Source organism: Sardina pilchardus, chromosome 10, assembly GCF_963854185.1.
Source record: "Sardina pilchardus chromosome 10, fSarPil1.1, whole genome shotgun sequence".
NCBI lineage: Eukaryota > Metazoa > Chordata > Actinopteri > Clupeiformes > Clupeidae > Sardina > Sardina pilchardus.
The window spans coordinates 34,638,949-34,660,599 of NC_085003.1; the positions used below are offsets into that span (position 1 = coordinate 34,638,949).

General features: G+C 44.5%; 2 protein-coding genes across 2 annotated transcripts in view; both read right to left on the reverse strand.

The window, feature by feature from the left end:
• Positions 1-8,369, reverse strand: part of ambra1b (autophagy/beclin-1 regulator 1b) — a 49,259-nt gene extending 40,890 nt beyond the window's left edge. Inside the window, exons 1-3 of the mRNA XM_062548129.1 lie at positions 8,082-8,369; positions 6,621-6,827; positions 1,045-1,103 (exon numbers count right to left, since the gene is read on the reverse strand). Coding sequence (XP_062404113.1) covers positions 1,045-1,103; positions 6,621-6,752 — 191 coding nt within the window. The 5' untranslated portion in view covers positions 6,753-6,827; positions 8,082-8,369. The remainder of the gene's footprint in view (positions 1-1,044; positions 1,104-6,620; positions 6,828-8,081) is intronic.
• A 333-nt stretch (positions 8,370-8,702) lies between these two features.
• On the reverse strand, positions 8,703-21,377 carry glcea (glucuronic acid epimerase a). The gene is made up of 4 exons (XM_062548286.1): positions 21,213-21,377; positions 17,736-18,340; positions 15,738-15,977; positions 8,703-12,890 (listed from the first exon to the last, which is right to left on the reverse strand). Exons 2-4 carry the CDS (start codon positions 18,214-18,216, stop codon positions 11,860-11,862), a joined length of 1,752 nt encoding a protein of 583 aa, XP_062404270.1. The 5' UTR covers positions 18,217-18,340; positions 21,213-21,377; the 3' UTR covers positions 8,703-11,859.
• Between the last annotated feature and the right edge of the window lie 274 nt (positions 21,378-21,651).

Consider the following 21,651-nt stretch of genomic DNA (forward strand, 5'->3'; position numbering starts at 1 on the left):
TTTTGTGTGTGTGTGAGGAAAGACGCAGGCTAACACGCGCCTTATTGAAACAACACTGTAATTCTTAAAAGTATCGATCATACAATTAGTGATATGTTTGATTGCAGGGTATTGTCGTGCACAGTTTTTTTTATTTTTGAGGAGGAGGAGGCTGACAGAAAGCATTGTTGTTGTTCTTGTCAAGACAGCAGCACTTCCTGTTTAGAGCACCGTTGGTGTAGCTTTAAATTTGGTTCCGTGCAGGTTGTGCTAATCTGTGTTTGGTACCGGATGTACGTTTTTCTGAATGTTGACGAAAAGGCGGTTTAGGAGAGCCTTCACGATTTATTAACCGTGAAATTTCACACCGTGGTTAATAGTACAACCGGTTTATCGTGACATCCCTAATGTCCACAGACTAGTAGTCAGGGGTTTGCACATTGCTGGTCTCTCTCAGCCAAGAGTAAAGGCTCTAGCGAAATTAAGCTCAATTTCTGTGATAATTGGCAGTCGCCACATATGGAGAAGGCGCTGTTTTTTGTACCCATGAACTGAGACCAGAGGCATAGGCTACTGGGTTTGCAATGCTGGTGTCTAAAATTGTTTGTGTTCAATTAAATTCATTGTAAAATGTGAACACAAATAAAGGTATTAAAATGTGAGCGTGTGTGTGCAAATGAGTGTCAGTGCATCTGTGTGTCCTGTGTGCATGTGTGCAGGTGTGCGTGCGTGTGTGTGTGTGTGTGCAAATGAGTGTCAGTGCATCTGTGTGTCATGTGTGTCATGTGTGCAGGTGTGCGTGCGTGTGTGTGTGTGTGTGCAAATGAGTGTCAGTGCATCTGTGTGTCATGTGTGTCATGTGTGCAGGTGTGCATGCGTGCGTGTGCGTGTGTGTGTGTGTGCAAATGAGTGTCAGTGCATCTGTGTGTCATGTGTGTCATGTGTGCAGGTGTGCATGCGTGCGTGTGTGTGTGTGTGCAAATGAGTGTCAGTGCATCTGTGTGTCATGTGTGCAGGTGTGCATGTGTGCAGGTGTGCATGTGTGCGTGTGTGCATCACGCCTACCTGTCTGGACTGAAGGCCAGTAGGAATGTTGAGCGAGGACTGTCCGGCAACTCCACCTTCTGTAGACACACACACACAATACCACAGATAGTAATTAAGCTCAAATCACACTCACTACAAAGTGGGGAACATAGGACCCGGGGAACATAGGACCCGGGGAACATAGGTACGCTCCCACCTACATGTATGGGGTGGGTGCTTGCGTTTCTTAAGGAATCCGCCGTCTTGGTTTGTGTAGAAATAAATATTAAGTGGCCAGGCTACATGCAAAAGGGCAAAAGGCGTTTTCCGATAGCCTATGACAGACTTTTAACAGAGAACGCAAAATTTCAGGCTGACTCCTGATATGTGGACAAGCCGCAAACCTTTTAGTTATGCGGAACGCCTAGTCGTGGAAATCAACGAGGTTTATCGTTATCGATAGCAATTCACACACGTCTAGGCCATAATACATGTGCTTATCGATAGCAATTCACACACGTCTAGGCCATAATACATGTGCTTATCGATAGCAATTCACACATGTCTAGGCCATAATACATGTGCTTATCGATAGCAATTCACACATGTCTAGGCCATAATACATGTGCTTATCGATAGCAATTCACACATGTCTAGGCCATAATACATGTGCTTATCGATAGCAATTCACACGTCTAGGCCATAATAAATGTGCTTGTCATCTAGGCCCTATCAGACCCTTACAACGAGGTTTATCGTTATCGATAGCAATTCACACGTCTAGGCCATAATAAATGTGCTTGTCATCTAGGCCCTATCAGACCCTTACAACGAGGTTTATCGTTATCGATAGCAATTCACACACGTCTAGGCCATAATAAATGTGCTTGTCATCTAGGCCCTATCAGACCCTTACAACAAACTGCACTGAGTGACAGGGAAACTGCGTTTTTTTCCCCAGTAGGCCACTGCAATATTTTTGTGTCCAGAATATTGCATTGTGCTGTACAATGTAGATTCAGGGTAGACCTATTGGTATTTTGTTATTTGCATTGCATATGCCTAATGATTGGTACGTTATAGTTTACACATTTTTGCACAGCTCTGCTAGAGCAGTCTGAAATCAGTCTAATTAAAACTGGTTGTGTTGTCATAATTGCCATGTGGAGTGAATTTGAAACCCTTTTCTCTTTCTGTTTAAAATATCGGTATATATCGTATATCGCCAATCTGCCCCAAAATATCGAGATATCAGATTTGGTCCATATCGCCCAGCCCTAATAAAGCACAAGTCACACACTCACACACAGTTATAAAGCACACATCAAACACACACACAAGTAGGGGTCACACACTCACACACACACAAGTAGGGGTGCAACGGATCGAAAAAGTCACGGTTCGGATCGTTCCTCGGATCAAGAGTCACGGATCGGATCATTTTTCGGATCAGCAAAAAAAAAAAAAAAAGACAAGACAAGACAAATAAACATAGTTTTGTCTTTGATGGGATGTTGTAACGTGGCTCAAGCACTTTCAGCATGTGTTTAAAGTAGGCTAGTGTTGTCACGATACCAAAATTATTGTTTCGATACCGATACTAAGTCAAGAATGACTTTTTCGATGCTTTTTTACAATTTTAGTTGATTTGGTGTTTAATCACCAGTAGCCTTATATTGAATATTGTGTGATCATTCACACCAGTGGCCATCCAAGATTCTGCTTGACCCTCCACACACAGTCTGCATAATTACTAGTAGCTACAAATGTTTAGTCATTTGTGTACTGATTTAGCATATCTTTAATGTAGTGTGTAGGAGTGCGCATAGGAGGTGTGTGTAATTGAGTCCCTGTCGCTTTAAGAAATACGTGAGGGTAATTAGCCTTCAGTCTCACGGTTTCATTCTTGTGAAAATAAGTTGGATATAGTGCATAATGACAAGGATATGTGGATGCAATTCGTTATGCTTTCTAGGTCATTAGATAAAATACATGTTAATAAAACTAAAGAGTCGAAGAAAATCTTTCTGGGATCATAAAAGAGATGAGTTTCTTGCAATGCTCCTTTATGATTTTAGTGAGCACAAGCTATCTCCAGATGTACAAGTTAGCCAAGGTTGCGTAGCTTATTGCTGACATTGAACCCAACAGTAGGCTAAGCCTAAATGACCTAAATATCATAGCATAGGTAGGTGCGCAACAAACTTGAGAGATGCAAGTGTGCACAAACAAACTTGATATAAGGCTATTATTGTGTTGCTGCTGTGCAGCCACATCAGCACTTAAACTAGCAGCCATGTATTGCTGGTTATGGCATGACCGCTAATAACGTGTGTGAGAGCAGAAAAGACGCGCAGGCAGGCTAGGGGAGTAGAGCCTACGGCTCTGTAGGGAGGGACTAGAAGCATGCCTTGTGGACACACATGTTACTTCAAAAGAACACACGGACATTATTATTAATAATTATTATAAATCAATCCGCGGATAATGTGTGTGCCGAACCGAAGATAACGGATCACGGATCAATGATGATCCGTTGCACCACTACACACAAGATAGCAATTAAGCACAAATCACACACACACACAGTCATAACACACACAGCACAAATCTTACACACACGCCACACACATTACACAGTCATAAAGCACAAATCTAACACACACACACACACACACTGTTATACACAGTCATAAAGCACACATCACACACACACAGAATCATAAAGAGCACACATCACACACACACACACACACACACACACACACACACACACACACACACACACACACACACACACACACACACACACACACACACACACACACACACACACACACACACACACACACACACACACACACACCTTCCATTGGTTAATGGTCACATCTATTATGCTCATACTGAAGTCATCCTCCTTGTGTGACAGACAGCGAGGCTCACCAATCAGGAGTGCTGTTCTTCTCATGCACTAGACTCTACACCAATCAGGAGTGCTGTTCTTCTCATGCACTAGACTCTACACCAATCAGGATTGCTGTTCTTCTCATGCACTAGGCCTGCTCACCAATCAGGAGTGGCCCAACTTAAAGTGAAATCTGGAATACTAAACTGAAGCTTAACTTTAGAAAAAAATACAGCAAATCAAATGGCGATCATATTATCTGTCAGACACACACACAGAGTCCTAGACCCTGATGACACCTAGCACTAAGATTTGATCTTGCCTGTCTCACTCTGAACACACACACATACCATTAGAGACCCATAAAGTACACGCACACAGTACGCACACAGTTCAGTATGCTATCAGAGATCCAAAAAACACACATAAAGCTTCACAAGCATGATCAAAAAGCACACATCCCTCACACACACACACACACACACACAGTCATAACACACACTTCTCTCTCATACACACAATCATAACATACACTTCTCTCTCATACACACACTTCTCTCACACTCTCGCTCTATCTCCCGCTCTCTCACACATACACTGTGCAGTGTAGTGGGAGTGCAGTGTAGTGGGATTGTAGTGTAGTGTAGTGTAGTGTAGTGGGATTGTAGTGTAGTGTAGTGTAGTGTAGTGTAGTGGGAGTGTAGTGTAGTGTAGTGTAGTGGGAGTGCAGTGTAGTGGGATTGTAGTGTAGTGTAGTGTAGTGTAGTGGGATTGTAGTGCAGTGTAGTGTAGTGTAGTGTAGTGGGAGTGTAGTGTAGTGTAGTGGGATTGTAGTGTAGTGTAGTGTAGTGTAGTGTAGTGTAGTGGGATTGTAGTGTAGTGTAGTGTAGTGTAGTGTAGTGTAGTGGGAGTGTAGTGTAGTGTAGTGGGATTGTAGTGTAGTGTAGTGTAGTGTAGTGGGATTGTAGCAGGGCTGTAGTCAAGACCACCTTTATCGAGTCCAAGACAAGTCCAAGACCAGGACCGGTCGAGACCAAGTCAAGACCGAGTCCAAAGAGGTTCAAGTCCAGGACAGACCCGAGTCCAAAAGACTCGAGTCCGAGTCAAGACCGAGTCCAGGACAGAAAAAAGCAAGTTGTATGCATGACAGTATAAAGACAATCATTTTGGGTTATTATTTGCTGATCTAAAAGCAAAAACAGTGTCACAACACCCAGGATTTGTAAGTATAACCCTTGATATCACATCAATTAACTAAATTACAATATAGCTTCACTCCAGACATAGACAAGAATGACCAGTATTAGTGTACTCCAGGGCTCAACATTAGCTTTTAAAAGTGGTTGCCAACTGGTCAACCAGGCATGAGGTTTTGGTTGCCAAATACAAAAAAATGGTTGCCCCATTATTAAAGGCCTCTTATTTCAGTTTACTCTGTGCACTAAAATAAGGCATATCTTTAATGTCTTGGATACATACTGTCAGTATCTACAGTAGCCTATGTTTAATATGGTGTGTAGGTAGGCTGGGTGAACCCTGTAATTGAGCGCCTGTCACTTTAAGAAATACGTGGTGAGAGTAATTAGCCTACACAGTCTACACTAGTGAATACAATAATAGTTGCGCATAACGCGTATACGGATGGAATCAGAGGTGCAATTAATTTTCTATAGGCCTATCATTAGATTAAATAAATGTTCGAAAATATAACAAGTCGAAGACAATCTTTTTGGGATCATAGAAGAGATAAGTGTCTTCTAATGTTCATTAATGATTTTAGTGACCACTACACGACTGACATACGTGACCTGAGCTAGCGTCATGGCAGGAGCTCTCTCCAGATGTAAAAATTTGCCAAGGTTGCGTAGCCTTCTAAACGTTCTTCTTGACGTTAAACCCAAAAGTAGGCCTAAATCCCATAGCCCAGACAGGTTAGCAACACAAATTTGAGAGATGCAAGAGAGCAAATCAACTTGATATTAGCCTGTTATTATGCGTTACAATAGCATCACTTATGTTTCGCTGTTTATGGCACTGCTGCGCATACGTGTGTGTGAGAGAAAAAGACGCACAGCCACAGGCTTCTAGGGGAGGGGGTGCCTTGCGCACACGCATGTTTGGCTACTTCAGAAGGCTACTGGGCAACCGTTAATGTCGAGCCCTGGTGTACTCCTACTTCCCTTGAATATAATAACATAATAAAGACGCCTGGACTCGGTCGAGACCAAGAACCATATTTAGCAAGACCAGTGGCCGAGACCGAGACAAGTCCAAGTCAAATACCAGCGAGTCCGAGACAAGTCCGAGACCATAAAAAACCGGACTCAAGTCCGGACTCGAGTACTACAGCCCTGGATTGTAGTGTAGTGTAGTGTAGTGTAGTGGGAGAGCAGTGTAGTGTAGTGTAGTGTAGTGGGATTGTAGTGTAGTGTAGTGTAGTGTAGTGGGATTGTAGTGTAGTGTAGTGTAGTGGGATTGTAGTGTAGTGTAGTGGGAGTGTAGTGTAGTGGGAGAGCAGTGTAGTGTAGTGTAGTGTAGTGGGAGTGCAGTGTAGTGGGAGAGCAGTGTAGTGCAGTGGGAGTGTAGTGGGAGTGTAGTGTAAGTGCAGTATAAGTGTAGTGTAAGTGTAGTGTACTGTAGTGTAGTGTAGTGCAGTACCTGGCTTTGGGAGTGTAGTGTAGTGTACTGTAGTGTAGTGGTAGTGCAGTACCTGGCTTTGCCATTTCATCCAGCGCGTCCTCTCCTCCACCAGCTGCTGCAGGAAGCGCTGGGAGCCCAACACGGCGGCGCCTCTCTCGCGTCCCAGCAGGATCTGCACCGAGTTCCTGTTCCGCGTCGCCATGGCGCTCAGGGTCCGTCCTCCCACACAGGCTGGTCAGTGCGGCGGTCTGCGGCGGCTAGCCACACATGCTCTGGGCTACAGCCCAGCAGTCACAGGGCCACAAGCAGTTAGTGGGGGCATGATGAACACACAGCAGCACTCCTCAAATTAAAGTTTCAGAATAGCTATGTCTAGATCATAAAAATAACTGGCACAGCTAGGCCGATGGGCAAAGCCACATCTCTGAAATGGTCATCTCTGAGACAGAGGAAATCATCTTCTGGAACATGGTGAAATATGACGTGCACAAAGTGTCCTAGAGTGGGCCCGTTTGTGGGGGTACATTTACATTGCAAGAATTTGGTTTCATATGGAACAAAAGAGCACCAAGAGAGGGCATCGAGTGGGAACGCGCATGAATCCTTGGCAGGCTCCGCCACATTAATTTAAACCGAGACAGAAGGCCTCATTTCATGTCCAAGACAGGCATATGTCCAAACACTGATGATCATTGTGGAATTCTGTTTCCATCAACGCGAAGAAAAACTAGCCAGAATCTTTGCGGTTTGCCCTCTCTCTTCCAATCTGACGTCTACAATAAAGGGATACTGTTCCGCCTGGTTTCATCCGCATTTATGATACTATTGCATATCATCGAGCTGTTCATTTCTCTTTGCTAACTTACAGATTCCGAGTTAGTTGTGGGAAATGTTATGGAGTTTATAACTTGAATTCCAAAAACAAGGATTTAATTAGAGTGCAACATAGCTAATCAAACGTAACGTTAGCTAATCAAAATGGAGCGATTGACAAACTGTTACAGTAACGTTAACAGCCTTATAGTTACACGACCCTTACGTAACGTTAGTTGATCTGTGTCCCCACGTCAGTACTGTTACATCTGGCTGATGCATTTTGCCAAGAAAATTAAATCATATTATAAAACCAAGGTAAATCTTGCTAATGGGCCGAGACATGCTAGCTTTAAATAGTCGCACCGTATGAAAACAAACAAAACACGCAGTGGCCCGCAAGCCATAAACTCTCCATGTCATTCAGCATGTAAACATAATTTGTAGAAAGCGGTGACCTAATAACAATGGTCTTAACGATTACCTACTTAAATAACGATTCGAGCTAAATAGTTCGCACTATCGCTAGCTAACTTTAGCTGGCTATCATTAGCTTTCGTTAAAACACCAGTTCGATGGGAAGGTGTAACGTTAACGTTAGCCGTGGCATAACATTGATTCGTCATTCAATGCCATTTGTGCCATGTTGATTTTCCTGATGCAAGTATAAATGAATGTGCTGTAATCTTTGTTGTGTTGAAGATTTGTTGTGGCTCACCTTTTTTACCAGTCCGACTGTTGAAATTATTCATCGTAGGCGTAGCTAACTAACGTTAGCGTTCATGCTAACCTGGTAGTTAGCCAGTCCAGTTTGTTGTTGGACTGTTATTGTTTTCCATATATCTGGAACTGCATAATATTATACGTTCCCCGCTGACTAATTCGTTGTAAAAATATATTTATAACATTGTCTCAAAACGAGGAGATGGTTCGTCTAAATAGGCTATGCAGGTAAAGCAAAAACACGGCGCTAGCATTAGCTAGTAATTCAACAATTCAGAGAGAAGGCTAAGATACCCTGCTGGCCAACTCAGGACGAATAGTTGAGCAAAGATGTAGTGTATGCGTAACCAATCGAACACAGAGTTTACTTGGCTGTAATGTTAAAATTGTTTTCTTTTTCTTGTCACATCTTCTTGTTTTCTGTTTATGTTGATGGTTGAAGGACTCCAATATGTTTAGGACACTATATTTAATTTCTACATGATCAATCTGACTGTTATATTTATATATGATAGAGCTATCAGCCTCACACATAGAGGGTTTTCTTTTAAGTAGCATGGACCATCCTCTTCTGATGTTTGAATATAATATCAGACAAAAGTTAAGACAGGAAATGAACAGATGAATAACACCTTTTATTGTACACATTCAAATGAGTTGGCACCGATAAAGAATACCCTACAGCCTACAAAATGTAAAGTTCCTCACAGCCTTACACACCCTGTTCAGAACTCAGATGAGGTCACTGTGCATCTCATGTTATGGGAATGGGAGCCCACTCACTGAGGAGGGTGATAGTAGGCTAGTAGCAGGACATTGGGCTCATGTCTCAAGGCTTGCTGGACAGTTCTTGTCTAAACATTGTTGTGCATCCGTAAAATCAGGTTTATCTAGTCAACACTTGAACAATCTGTCAGCACACACACACACCAACAAACATCTTTTCGATTAAAGTTAGTTTTAAAGTGCTAACGACTGCTCTAAGAGTTTTTACTGAATGATTGCTCTTCTACAGCTTCATTTGATCAGTAGATAAGGAAGGACATACATACAGGACTGTACTGCAACAGAAAAAGCACTGCATGTGTGTGTGTGTGTGTGTGTGTGTTGGGTGGGGGGTGGGTAGCTACCTAGCGTACTGTAGGCTGTATGTGGACATGTAGCATGTACAGTAGCTTACCTAGCGTACTGTAGGCTGTATGTGGATATGTAGCATGTAGCTTACCTAGCGTACTGTAGGCCATATGTGGATATGTAGCATGTAGCTAACCCACAGTAGGCTACTGCATGGGGATATATACAGCTAACCCACAGTAGGCTACTGCATGGGGATATATCACAGACAGTAAAAGATATGGACAGAGCTATCACGTAGACGTCAGCAGAGACCGAGGAAGCAAATTTCAATGTTTTTTTTTTTTTTTTGGCCTTCTATTTCCTGCATAGGTCTCCTGCGCAGGCTCAGGTGTTGTACATGTGACGTAGGCACGTAGTCTGACCGAGTCTGACCTATGGCGACGCTCTCTCTGGACGCGTGCGCATTAACACTTTAGCATTGATTTCATAAAAACGTTTATTACTCAGCCGATAAGACAGTTAGCGACGAGGATATAACGCCAATCTCACAATGTTGTATTTACTCCGAAAATAGAAAAGGTTCGTACAAAGGCTAAAAACGCTTCAGCTGTAACGTTATTTGATGTCAAAAGTGGCGCTTACGCCCCATAGGATTCAATGGAATGGCTAGCTAGCACTGGTCTCCTATTTACCATGGCGGTTACCATGGCGGCGGCCATACTCTCTACACTCTCCCAACGTTCGCCTGCCCCCTTGGGATATATAGCTAACCCACAGTCGGCTACTGCATGGGGATATGTAGCTAACCCACAGTAGGCTACTGCATGGGGATATATAGCTAACCCACAGTAGGCTACTGCATGTCACTGTAGGTAACCCACAGTAGACTATAGTGTGTGTCACTGGGGGATGTGTGCTTTTTACTCACAGTAGACACAGAGAAAAGATGTGGTTTTGAAAAGGCAGTGGCTATTGGACCAGACACTTGTTAATGCAGTTAGAACAAAATTCTCCATTTCAAGAACTTTGAAAAGTAATTTGAATGAACTGTCAAAAGCTTGTACTGAAAAGAGCTACTTCCTCCAGCTTTGGGTAGTGTAACAGTCTATAGCTGATTCAGGCTAGTGTCTTGATGGCCGCTGATAAGGTCATCTCATGAATCATTTATTTTATCTGCTGCAATAAGATGAAGGGGATGTCATTCTAAATCTCCATCTAACTGTGCGTTCAGACCAGAACCGTCAAAAGCGTCGAAGTCGCTGGTGAAGCTCATAGCCCGACGCTCAACCCAGTTCAGCTCCGAAAGCGTCAAAGCCATGACGTGAAACATTTGGACAAACCACAAGCAGCAATCCTGCGAGTTTGACATTCTGATTAGTTGACGCCGAACCATGTCATAGCTAATTACCATAAAGTTAACTGAGGCTCAACTTTTTTTTGACGCCCGTGAAGCTCATGAAGCCACGCTCACGCCCAGAATGCTTTTGACGCCGGTAACGCCGGCTCTCCATAGAAAATGAATGATTTCCGGCGCTCTTGACGGTCTTGGTGTGAACGCACAGTAAGAGTCTAAGGCTGCTCTTTGAGTTCCGGTATAAACCATCATGATGCTGTTTCAGCCTGATCCACTTCTATATGGTCACCTACACAACAGTGTGGCCAATATTTACTTCTCAGAGTATGAGTACTACTTCAGAGTATGCCTGCTCTCAAATCTGCCTGGCCTGTAAGTGCAGACACCAATGCTCAGCCAAGACAAGGTGCATGCTTTTCTACAGACACTACAGCCAGGACAGGGTACATGCTTTTCTACACACACTACTCTGCTGTTTTTCCAGGATCTGGTCTGATAGCCACACTGTTCTGGAGGACTAAAAAAACAAGCATTGGCAAAGTAACATGGATTTGATTTGAAAACATGTGTAAAGCCGCTTCACAGTATGACCACCAGGACTCCAGTGGACCAGGCTAGTTGTGACTAACAGGACTCCAGTGGACCAGGCTAGTTGTGACTAACAGGACTCCAGTGGACCAGGCTAGTTGTGACTAACAGGACTCTAGTGGACCAGGCTAGTTGTGACTAACAGGACTCTAGTGGAACAGGCTAGTTGTGACTAACAGGACTCTTGAGGACCAGGCTAGTTGTGTTTAGCACGGCATCCCTTGAGGTGGTCTTCAGTGCTTGAGTGTTTGAATGTCTAGGCGTTATAAAAGGATCATGATCACTGGATATATCACGGTCACTGGTTTGCTACATTAGACTCCTGCAAAGTATCCACCAGAAGTCCTTCATCTTTTTTTGTTAATTATTCTTTGTTTTTAAATGATTTTACCACGATTTATGCTTTCTTTTTTTGTTTTATTACGATCTTTTTTTAATACTTTGCCCATCTGCTTTCATCTGCTATTACTGTTTGGTTTTGTTTATGTAAAGCACAAGCAATGACCTCTGTGTATGAAATGTGCTATATAAATAAACTTGACTTGAATTGAGATAGTCTCTGAACAGGGCTAGTTGTGCTTGGCTTGAGATAGTCTCTGAACCAGGCTAGTTGTGCGTGGCTTGAGATAGTCTCTGAACAGGGCTAGTTGTGCTTGGCTTGAGATAGTCTCTGAACCAGGCTAGTTGTGCGTGGCTTGAGATAGTCTCTGAACCAGGCTAGTTGTGCGTGGCTTGAGATAGTCTCTGAACAGGGCTAGTTGTGCTTGGCACGCCCTCCCTTCAGGTAGGTCTTCCAGCGTTTGAGGTACTCTCTGAAGATGGGGGCGCTGTGGAAGGAGGCGAGCAGCTGCAGCTGGTTGATGTGGGTGGTGTGGTAGTCCCAGCGCGCCACGTTGGGGGCGGTGCCTAACACAAAGTGACGCAGATCGTAGACGGTGCCGGAGCCGGTGTCGAAGAGCGGCAGCATGGCCTTGAGAGACTCGATTCCTCGGCTGAAGAGGACCTCCGCCTCGTGGCCCAGCTTGTCCCCCGCGGTCTCGGCCACGTCGTGCAGGCCGATGAGGGCGTAGATGAAGCCGTTCAGCACGAAGGAGCTGGGCGTGGTGGGGTACTCCTCGTACCAGTCCAGCTTGTTCATGAACACGGCCTTGACGCCGTGCTGCTCGGCGGGCCGCTTGAGGGGCCCGGTGGCGCGCAGCGCGGCGCTGAGGAAGGCCGGGTCGCGGGTGAGCAGGTAGGCACGCACCAGCGCGGACATGCCCTGGCCCTGCGCCGTCGCCGAGTACCAGCCGGGCTCCAGCGGGCGGAAGCCCTCGCCCAGCCTCCGCGCCACCCTGATGGGCCAGCCGCCGCGCTCGTCCTGGTGCCGTAGCAACCAGCGGGCGGCGCAGAGGAAGGCGGCACGGTGGGCGGTGGACGAGATGGTGATGTTGTCGATGAAGCCGGCGCCGCGCAGCTGCAGCTCCACCACGCGCCGAGGCACCACCACCCTCGAGGGCCTCGCGGGCCGCACCGCCTTGCTGCTGGACACGCCCTTACGGAGGTCCGTCAGCAGGTCGCGCGTCACCGTGCTCCATGCGGCCCGGGCGCCGATGCCGTAGGTGACCTCGCGATCCTTATACGCCAGCAGCACAGAGCTGGTCACGTAGTGGATGACGAAGGGAGGGCCCTTTTCGGACGTCTCCAGCACCACCGACACGCTCCCGTTGGTCAGGAACTTCACGTCAAACGCCAGGACGAAGTCCTTGGAGTTGGCCAGAGCCAGAGAGATGCCTGGACAATCATCTACAAACAAGCAGATCAGTTTAGAGAGCAAACAAAGACCAACACAGAGCACAAACAAAGACTGATCTGCAAGAAGAGGTGGCACTACTTTGGTGCACAGAAGAGGTGGCACTATGTGCGTAGCCAGAAATCATAAAATGGGTGGACCTTAACTACACAGACTAGAACACTGGGTTGGATTTACAGGCATAGTTACCAACTGGCTCAAATCATATCTACAAGAGAGGAGATTCTTTGTTGCCATCGGCAACTGTACCTCAACACCAACGTCCTTGACCTGTGGTGTTCCCCAGGGGTCGATCTTGGGGCCACTATCATTCAACCTCTATATGCTCCCACTTGGACAAATCATCCAAAATAATTTGATTTCATATCATAGCTATGCAGATGACACACAAATCTACTTAGCTCTGTCTCTTAACGACTATGGTCCCCTTGATTCTCTGTGTCAGTGTATAGAACAAATCAACACTTGGATGTCTCAACATTTTCTTCAGCTGAACAAAGAAAAAAATGAAGTCATTGTATTTGGTAAAAAGGAGGAAAGGTTGCCACTCTCCTTGACACAAAAGGAATGAAAGCAAAGGATACTGTTAAAAATCTTGGTGTATTAATCGACAGTGATCTAAATTTCAACAGCCACATGAAAATCAGCTTTTTACCACCTCAAAAATATTGCCAAACTGAGAGGGCTAATGTCAAAACATGATTTAGAAAAACTCATTCATGCATTTATCTCTAGCAGGGTTGATTACTGCAATGGACTGTTTACAGGCCTTCCTAATAAGACTATCAAACAGCTTCAGGTGATTCAAAATGCAGCAGCTAGGGTTCTCACTAAAACAAAAAGAACTGAGCACATTACTCCAATTCTTAAATCTCTGCACTGGCTTCCAGTAAGTCACAGAATTGACTTTAAAGCACTACTGCTTGTTTATAAATCAGTAAATGGAGCAGGACCTAAATACTTATCAGACATGTTTTAAATCTAGACTGAAGACAAAATTGTTCTCAGATGCTTTCTGCTAAATGTCTTTTAATTATTCCACCTTGAGTCTTTTATGCTTTCTGTATAAATATTTATTTTTAAATGATGTTATGCTTTCCTTATAAGTTTTATTTTGTTTTGGAAATTGAAACCTGATGTGTGTGATCCCTCAACATGCCGGAGAATTGCACTCATGGTGAGTAGTACTGGTTCCTTTTAAGTACTATGTTCTGCCCTTGGTTGGGCAAATGGAGATTCAGGTGAGTAGGGCCCCTGTTTGGGGATAGTTTTTGTTGGGTGGTAGTCAGTGTCAGTGACGGCTGAGCTATCGGCCCTGGACATTAAGGTCTCTCCAGTAAGAAAGGAAATATTGTGTGCCCACACAGATGGGCCTACACCAACGAATCTCCAAAGAGTGGCAACAGCTCTGGGTGTTTGAGAATGATCACTATCACTGGTTTGCTAAATTAGACTCTGGCAAAGTCTATCTGTTAAAAACAGACCTGTCTTCTAGTTATTCCACCTTAAGTCTTTTATGTTAATTATTCTTTATCGCTTTCTTTTTATTATTACTATTATTATTATTATTACTCTTTGCTCATCTATGCTTTTATCTGCTATTACTGTTTGGTTTTTGTTTATGTAAAGCATGAATGATCTCTGTGTATGAAATGCGCTATATGAATAAACTTGACTTGACTTGACTTGACTTAACCCAATACATGAATATTCAAATAAGAGAAATTATTTTAGAAATGGATTCCAAGTCAAATGATGAACATATGCCTCATTAGGCTACATGACATCGCAAGTCATGTACCACTTCTCACAGCAAGTGCACTCATTAGGCTACATGACATCGCAAGTCATGTATCACTTCTCACAGCAAGTGCACTCACAGGACTACAAATATTCGTTTTTTTAGCTTCAAATAGCTTAGGTTTCGTCCGTCTACTTTTGAAATGACATGACGCTGAAGCCCTGGCAGACGCGTGTTTGGTCCTATCTGAGTAGCGGTCTAGCCAGTGGCGCCTGTTCAGCTACGAGTACAGAAAGAATCTCCCCTCAGTGTATATTCACTCCATGTTGGCCTACCATAACTTTTCAACTGTGTGTTTATTCACTGCCTCCATGTTGGCCTACCATAACTACCCAACTGTGTGTTTATTCACTGCCTCCATGTTGGCCTACCATAACTACCCAACTGTGTGTTTATTCACTGCCTCCATGTTGGCCTACCATAACTTCTCAACTGTGCACTGTAGCCCATAATCTGCATAGCAGTTCCCTATTTAGATTTTTCTGTAAAATAACTACATGCATTTGTTCAATTTTATGAGGCAGAATTATGTACTAGGCTATTTGGAACACACACATTTTGGTTGCGCAGGAGAGAGAATGACTGCGTATGCTATAATATGTAACGGTGCATCTGATGTAGAGAGAAATATTTTTTTTAGCACTGTGGGTAGGTGTTGGGCCCCAAGTAGTGGTAACAAGTCAGAATACAGAATATAAGTCTGAAAATACCACACCAGTCAGTAATATAGTTTTGAGTTACTGTAAAACGAAAGTTCTCGCGTTTGGATGGGCCTGACTGACAGGTGGGCGGGTCAAGACCCACCCTTAGCTACGCCCTTGGCTACGCCATTGGGCAGCAAGGTGCATGTACTGTATAATGTCCACATGATTCTGATTAACTCCAAAAGAATGATTATATTCTTCAGATAAGAGCTAACGTTGGGTGTGGGGGTAAGAGTGTTGGGGGCAGCAGAATGGTGGGGTGGGTAAGAGTGTGGGGGCAAGAGAATTGTGGAGGTGTGGCTGGTGGCAGGTGAGTGGGTGGTGACATCACTGACCCGCGGCACTGAACTGTCGTGCGGATGTGGAGCGTGCGAAGTCATGGACTCTCGTGAGGCCACACCCCTTTGGAATGGTCCAGGGGGCGGGGCCTGTCGCCGTGGCGTCCGGCCTGTCGTAGAGCTCCACGCTAGGTGGCCGCTCCGTCAGGTTCTTGCTGTAGTGGCTCAGCCCGTACTGGGCGATCTGGATGGGGTAGAAGTAGCCCTGAGTGCCCCACTGGGTGGACACCGGGACTCCTGCGGGGAACACGCACACACACACACACACACACACACACACACCAGACTCATATATATGGTATACAATTCTCGCCAAAAGTATTTTGAGCTCGTAAAAATGTTTTGCATGCATGCAAAAAGATTTTGTAGTTATAAATGTTTTTAAACGTTTTTTTTTTCAGATCGCAAAACTCATTTTACCTAAACAGACAATCACAGCACTGCTTACTGAACGGCCAGTCAGCCAATCAGCTTCCGTAAGTTTTGTTTGCTTAATGTTAGCACTGAAGGTACTTTGGTAAGGTTAACAGCGTTCTTTTTATCTTAATGAGTCTGGCAACGTAGCTACCGCGGCTGGCTAACATTAACGTTCAAGCTTAAATTTCCTTGAATTTCCCCTTGGGGATCAATAAAGTATCTATCTATCTATCTATCTATCTAGCCAACGACCACGTTAACTACTGTAAACCTACTAGACATGTAGACTTTGTGAGGTGTTCCCTATCAAATCACTTTTATTTGATGGCATATGTTGTCTAAAACAATGTTTACGAATTGTTTCCGACAATTGATAAGGTAGTAGCATAGCTGACTTAGAGTCTACTATTTGGAAACTGTTGTAAATGGAGCACAGCATTAGTTCAGGCAGGTCACGGAGTCTCGCCTCCCTGGATGGCCCAGCTGATTTCAATCTAACCGCTCAGCTGATTGCCAGCTGATTGGCCAGGCCCTGCTCTCATTGGCAGAGATCATTCAGAGCGCTCATTTAAACTACCTTACCAATTTGCTGCCAGTGGCTTTTCTGCAATTTTGCTACCCACCTCCTCCCCTCAATCCCCTCATACTTCTGACTTATATGATGTTTGTTCTATTCTGTATCCCATGGGGGTTTATTGCTGCTCTCCCTGCATACCGCCAAAATAAATATCATGCAATAGTATCATGCTATCTTGGAGACATAATGGTCCTGACTGAATTAACGTTACATTGCTACATTGGCTGCTAAGCTACCCGAGGTAACTTAATCAAATTTGGCAGCTAATAGCCTAGCTAGCTATTGTTAACTGTCTAGCTATTATCTACTTTAACTAGACATACTTTGTGTGATATTCAATGTCTATGAATTACGTCCGGCGTCGGGCAGTACTTGTGAAGTCTGATATTTGTAAACTATCGTCTGGTGTAGCCAGTTCTATTGATTCAATAGATCTATGGGAGGGACGCGAGCTGATTGGGTGACTGGCCGGTCAGTAAGTAGGGCTGTGATTGGCTGTTTTGGGAAAATTTGTAAAAAAGTTTTGTACTTGTAAATTCGTTTCGGACCTGTAGATCTGTTTCATGTCTGTAGAAAACAGATGCGCACTTGCAAATGGAAAATCCGTGCATGCAAAAACTGTTCGCAAACACACAAAACTTTTTTCCACACAGTGACAAAACGGATTTGAGGATGTACAAACCATTTTTACAAGCAAAAAATATTTTTACAGATACAAAACTTACCACAGACATATACAGGCCTACTTTAGTATCTGTGATCTAAGCATGCTCCACTCACCCTCTTCTCCACACACACACACACACTTTCACCCTCTGCTCCATAAACACAAACACACACGGTGTTGAAGACCACAAACACGCACACACACACACACACACACACACACACACACACACACACACACACACACACACACACACACACACACACACACACACACACACACACACACACACACACACACACACACACACACACACACACACACACACACTCACCCTCTGCTCCACTGATGCACTTGACCCTCTCGCGCAGCTCCACGTTGTGGGCCTCAGAGGCCATGAAGACTCCGTCGGGGTGGTAGGGCTCGCGCTGCGCGTACACTCTGGAGTAGCTGTGGGAGAACTCGAAGCGCTCGGTGCCGTCGTACTGCGCCACCCTGCCGTACACGCCGAAGTACTTCTCCACCCACGAGAACGGCAGGAACACCTCCGCGCCCTCGCGCCGGCCCTTGATGGTGGCGTCCTCGTTGATGAGGCACTCGATCTCCTCGTACGGAACCTCCCTGGCGATGGGCGGAGCCTCCGGGCGGTCGGGGGCGTCGGCCTCGGCCTCAGCCGTGGGGGCCGGCGGGGGGTGGGCGGGGCCGAGCGGGGGGGCGTTGGAGCAGCGGTTCCACAGCAGCACGGTGACGAGCGTGAACACCACACACACCACCACCAGTGTCTTATAGTTGACCCGCGCCAGCACGCAACGCATCTCACGTCACCAGGCAACGCATCTCACATCACCAGGCAACGCAGCCTCACATCACCAGGCAACGCATCTCACATCACCAGGCAACGCAGCCTCACGTCACCAGGCAACGCATCTGACATCATACCTGCAATCAATACAACAGAGAACCGTACTGCAGAACAGAACCATATGGAACACTGTACTGCAGAGGAGAGATGAACTGCACCCCAGAACAAGAACACATCTGGAGATCTTAGGAACAGCTGAACCTGTCTGTCTAATAGCTCACAGTGGTAATTGACCTTTGACCTTTGTTTTGCAGTCTCAGTAATGAATGACCTATGCTCCTCAAATGCAGTTACGAATGATGTTATGCTCTCTCATAACAGAGCCAGGGATCAACTGACTGCATGACTCTAATAACAACAGACGCTGTGGTCAACTGACTGCATGATAAGAATGATGCTCTAATAACAGACGCTGTGATCAACTGACTGCGTGATAAGAATGATGCTCTCATAACAGACGCTGTGATCAACTGACTGCATGACAAGAATGATGCTGAATGATGCTCTAATAACAGACGCTGTGATCAACTGACTGTGTGATAAGAATGATGCTCTCATAACAGACGCTGTGACCAACTGACTTCATAATGAGAATGATGCTCTAGTAACAGACACTGTGATCAACTGACTGTGATAAGAATGATGCTCTAATAACAGACAGTGTGATCAACTGACAGCATGATAAGAATTATGCTCTATTAACAACAGACGCTGTGATCAACTGACTGCATGATAAGAATGATGCTCTAATAACAGACGCTGTGATCAACTGACTTCATAATGAGAATGATGCTCTAGTAACAACAGACACTGTGATCAACTGACTGTGATAAGAATGATGCTCTAATAACAGATGGTGTGATCAACTGACTGCATGATAAGAATTATGCTCTATTAACAACAGACACAGTGATCAACTGACTGCATGATAAGAATGATGCTCTAATAACAGACGCTGTGATCAACTGACTGCATGATAAGAATGATGCTCTAATAACAGACGCTGTGATCAACTGACTGCATGATAAGAATGATGCTCTGATAACAGACGCTGTGATCAACTGACTGCATGATAAGAATGATGCTCTGATAACAGACGCTGTGATCAACTGACTGCATGATAAGAATGATGCTCTAATAACAGACGCTGTGATCAACTGACTACATGATAAGAATGATGCTCTAATAACAGAGTAGCCTTTTTACTGTGTGTCTGGGATGGAGCTCTCCCACTCTACCTTTTTCCATTAAAACGTTAATTTGCTTTAAAGCGATGCACATCAAAAAGTTAGTGCGACACAAGTGATGGAAAATGACTTATATCGCTGTAATGTCGGTTTTGTCGTGATTAGTTCATTCGTTCATTAACAAGAGTTAAATCGATATAAATGTGATGGAAAAGGTTTGGAGTGATATAAGTTACTGCGACGGCTGCTCAGAATGTTCACAAAGTTAGCGCTAAAATCTGAATTACACAAAGTCGTTCACCCAACAATTTAGTGTACCAGTCACTACCTTTGATGAATTCGCTAGAAGTGTTCCATTCACTACCAATGGTGATGGAAAATGTAGCGCGGTAGAAAAATGTGCATTAACAGCGCTCTGATGACATCATTTTGATTGCTAGACTCATTCTGTTGAATCTAACTTTTGGTGCCTCTTATATCGTTCAAAATTATATAGAATTATAAGTTAATTTGCTTGAAAATCTTATGGGAAAAGGGCTTGTGTAATTACACCTTGATCACTTGATGCACTTACAATATAGTGACACCACTGTAGCCTACCTTTATCGCACCTTGAGTGCTGTAAGTGAAATCTAAATGCAAATGTTACTGATGATGATGTGTTTCTACCCTTAACTTTAAAGTTGAAACAGCGAAATCTAGAGAAGAAAATTATCAGACATCCAAGTTATCAGTAATACAGCATTTTAATGAGGCAGGACTCCAAGTTATCTGTAATACAGCATTTTAATGAGGCAGGACTCCAAGGCAGCCTCTCAGCAGAGCTGCTAAATGGCCAAAATGCTGTCTGTTATTAGGGGAGACATGAAAGACCCATGGGGCACACAGCTCATTCCTCTACCTGTCATTCTACAGTCCCAGTGTCACTTTAAAGAGTAGGCTAGGTCTTAAGGCCACAGCTCATTCCTCTACCTGTTCTACAGTCCCAGTGTCACTTTAAAGAGTAGGTCTTAAGGCCTCTACAATCCCAGTGTCACTTTAAAGATATAGGCTAGGTCTTAAGGAAACATGTCAGGAGAGAGAATAGTGGTCCTTTGAATATTTTTTTTTTCTTCTGCATAGCAGCTATTGGTTAATGTGTCTGATTCGTCAGATATAAGCACTCAGGTAAGTTCCCCCACTACAGGAGTGTCGTCTTTAGGACGGCTCTCTCAATGGATTGAATAGCCTACGTGAATGATGTGATTTGTTGTTATGAGTGTGTGTAATCTGTGTGTGTGTGTGTGTGTGTGTGTGTGTTAGTGTCATCTTCATCTCTCAATGTAGGCTACTGAACATGTGGATAATGTTAGGCTATGATTTCTCCTCAATTTCCACGGCTGTGCCTGCGCCGAACGGGAGTCGGGACTCGTGCAGTAGGCTATTAGAGCGCGCTGCTTGTGCTCCGTAGTGTCGGGGAAGAGATCTTCAACACTTTCAATAAACACCTCGATAGTCGATACAAGCAGCAACATTTAAACAAGGTGAACATGTGGAATCTAGCGATGTCTCTGAGGATGACACGGAGGAGATTGCTTGGACATGTACCAACGTTATACCATCTTAAATGCATGCATCGATGTCATTGACATTAGTCAGTTTAAGACACGTATTAGCGTAGTTTGCCATGTTTTTGACATCTAAGAAAGTAGGCTTTTATTGAAGGATCCAGTAGCCTAAACGCTATGCAGTAGCCTACAAGACTAGACGGAACGGGACCTACCCACGCAGATGAAGCTGGTCCCAATACAGCGACATTCAGCAGATCCGTAGATTCAGTTGCAACATCCACTCTCAGTGAACAACGCTATAAAGAAAACAAGTCTTTGACAGTATAGCCTGTTTTGCGGACCCAGTCTTCTCTAGCAGACCTCTGTCATATTTTCATTCGGGCAGACGCAGCAACACATTGCTGACAAAGGTGTCATGTGAGCAGATGGACGCGCTCCGTGAATAGTGATTGGCTTGCAGCTCGACCAATCCCCAAACAGCGCATGTTCGGATGAGCGGAAACCAGCAGCATCGCATTTAGTGATGGAGACGCTCTGGAAGAACTCATTCATATGTTGTCTTGGCAATGCATTAACCGGCACGTATTTTAAAAATAACTTTTGGTTGTGTTACTAGGCCTACTTGTAAAATAATAAGTACATTGTGTTGTG

Coding starts and splice junctions, on each gene's coding strand:
- glcea (XM_062548286.1), bottom strand. CDS start 18,216: ATGCGTTGCGTGCTGGCGCGGGTCAACTATAAGACACTGGTGGTGGTG. Junction 15,978..17,735: donor GTGCATCAGTGGAGCAGAGG/GTGAGTGTGTGT, acceptor TGTTCCCCGCAG/GAGTCCCGGTGTCCACCCAG. Junction 12,891..15,737: donor ACGACAGTTCAGTGCCGCGG/GTCAGTGATGTC, acceptor GCTTGTTTGTAG/ATGATTGTCCAGGCATCTCT.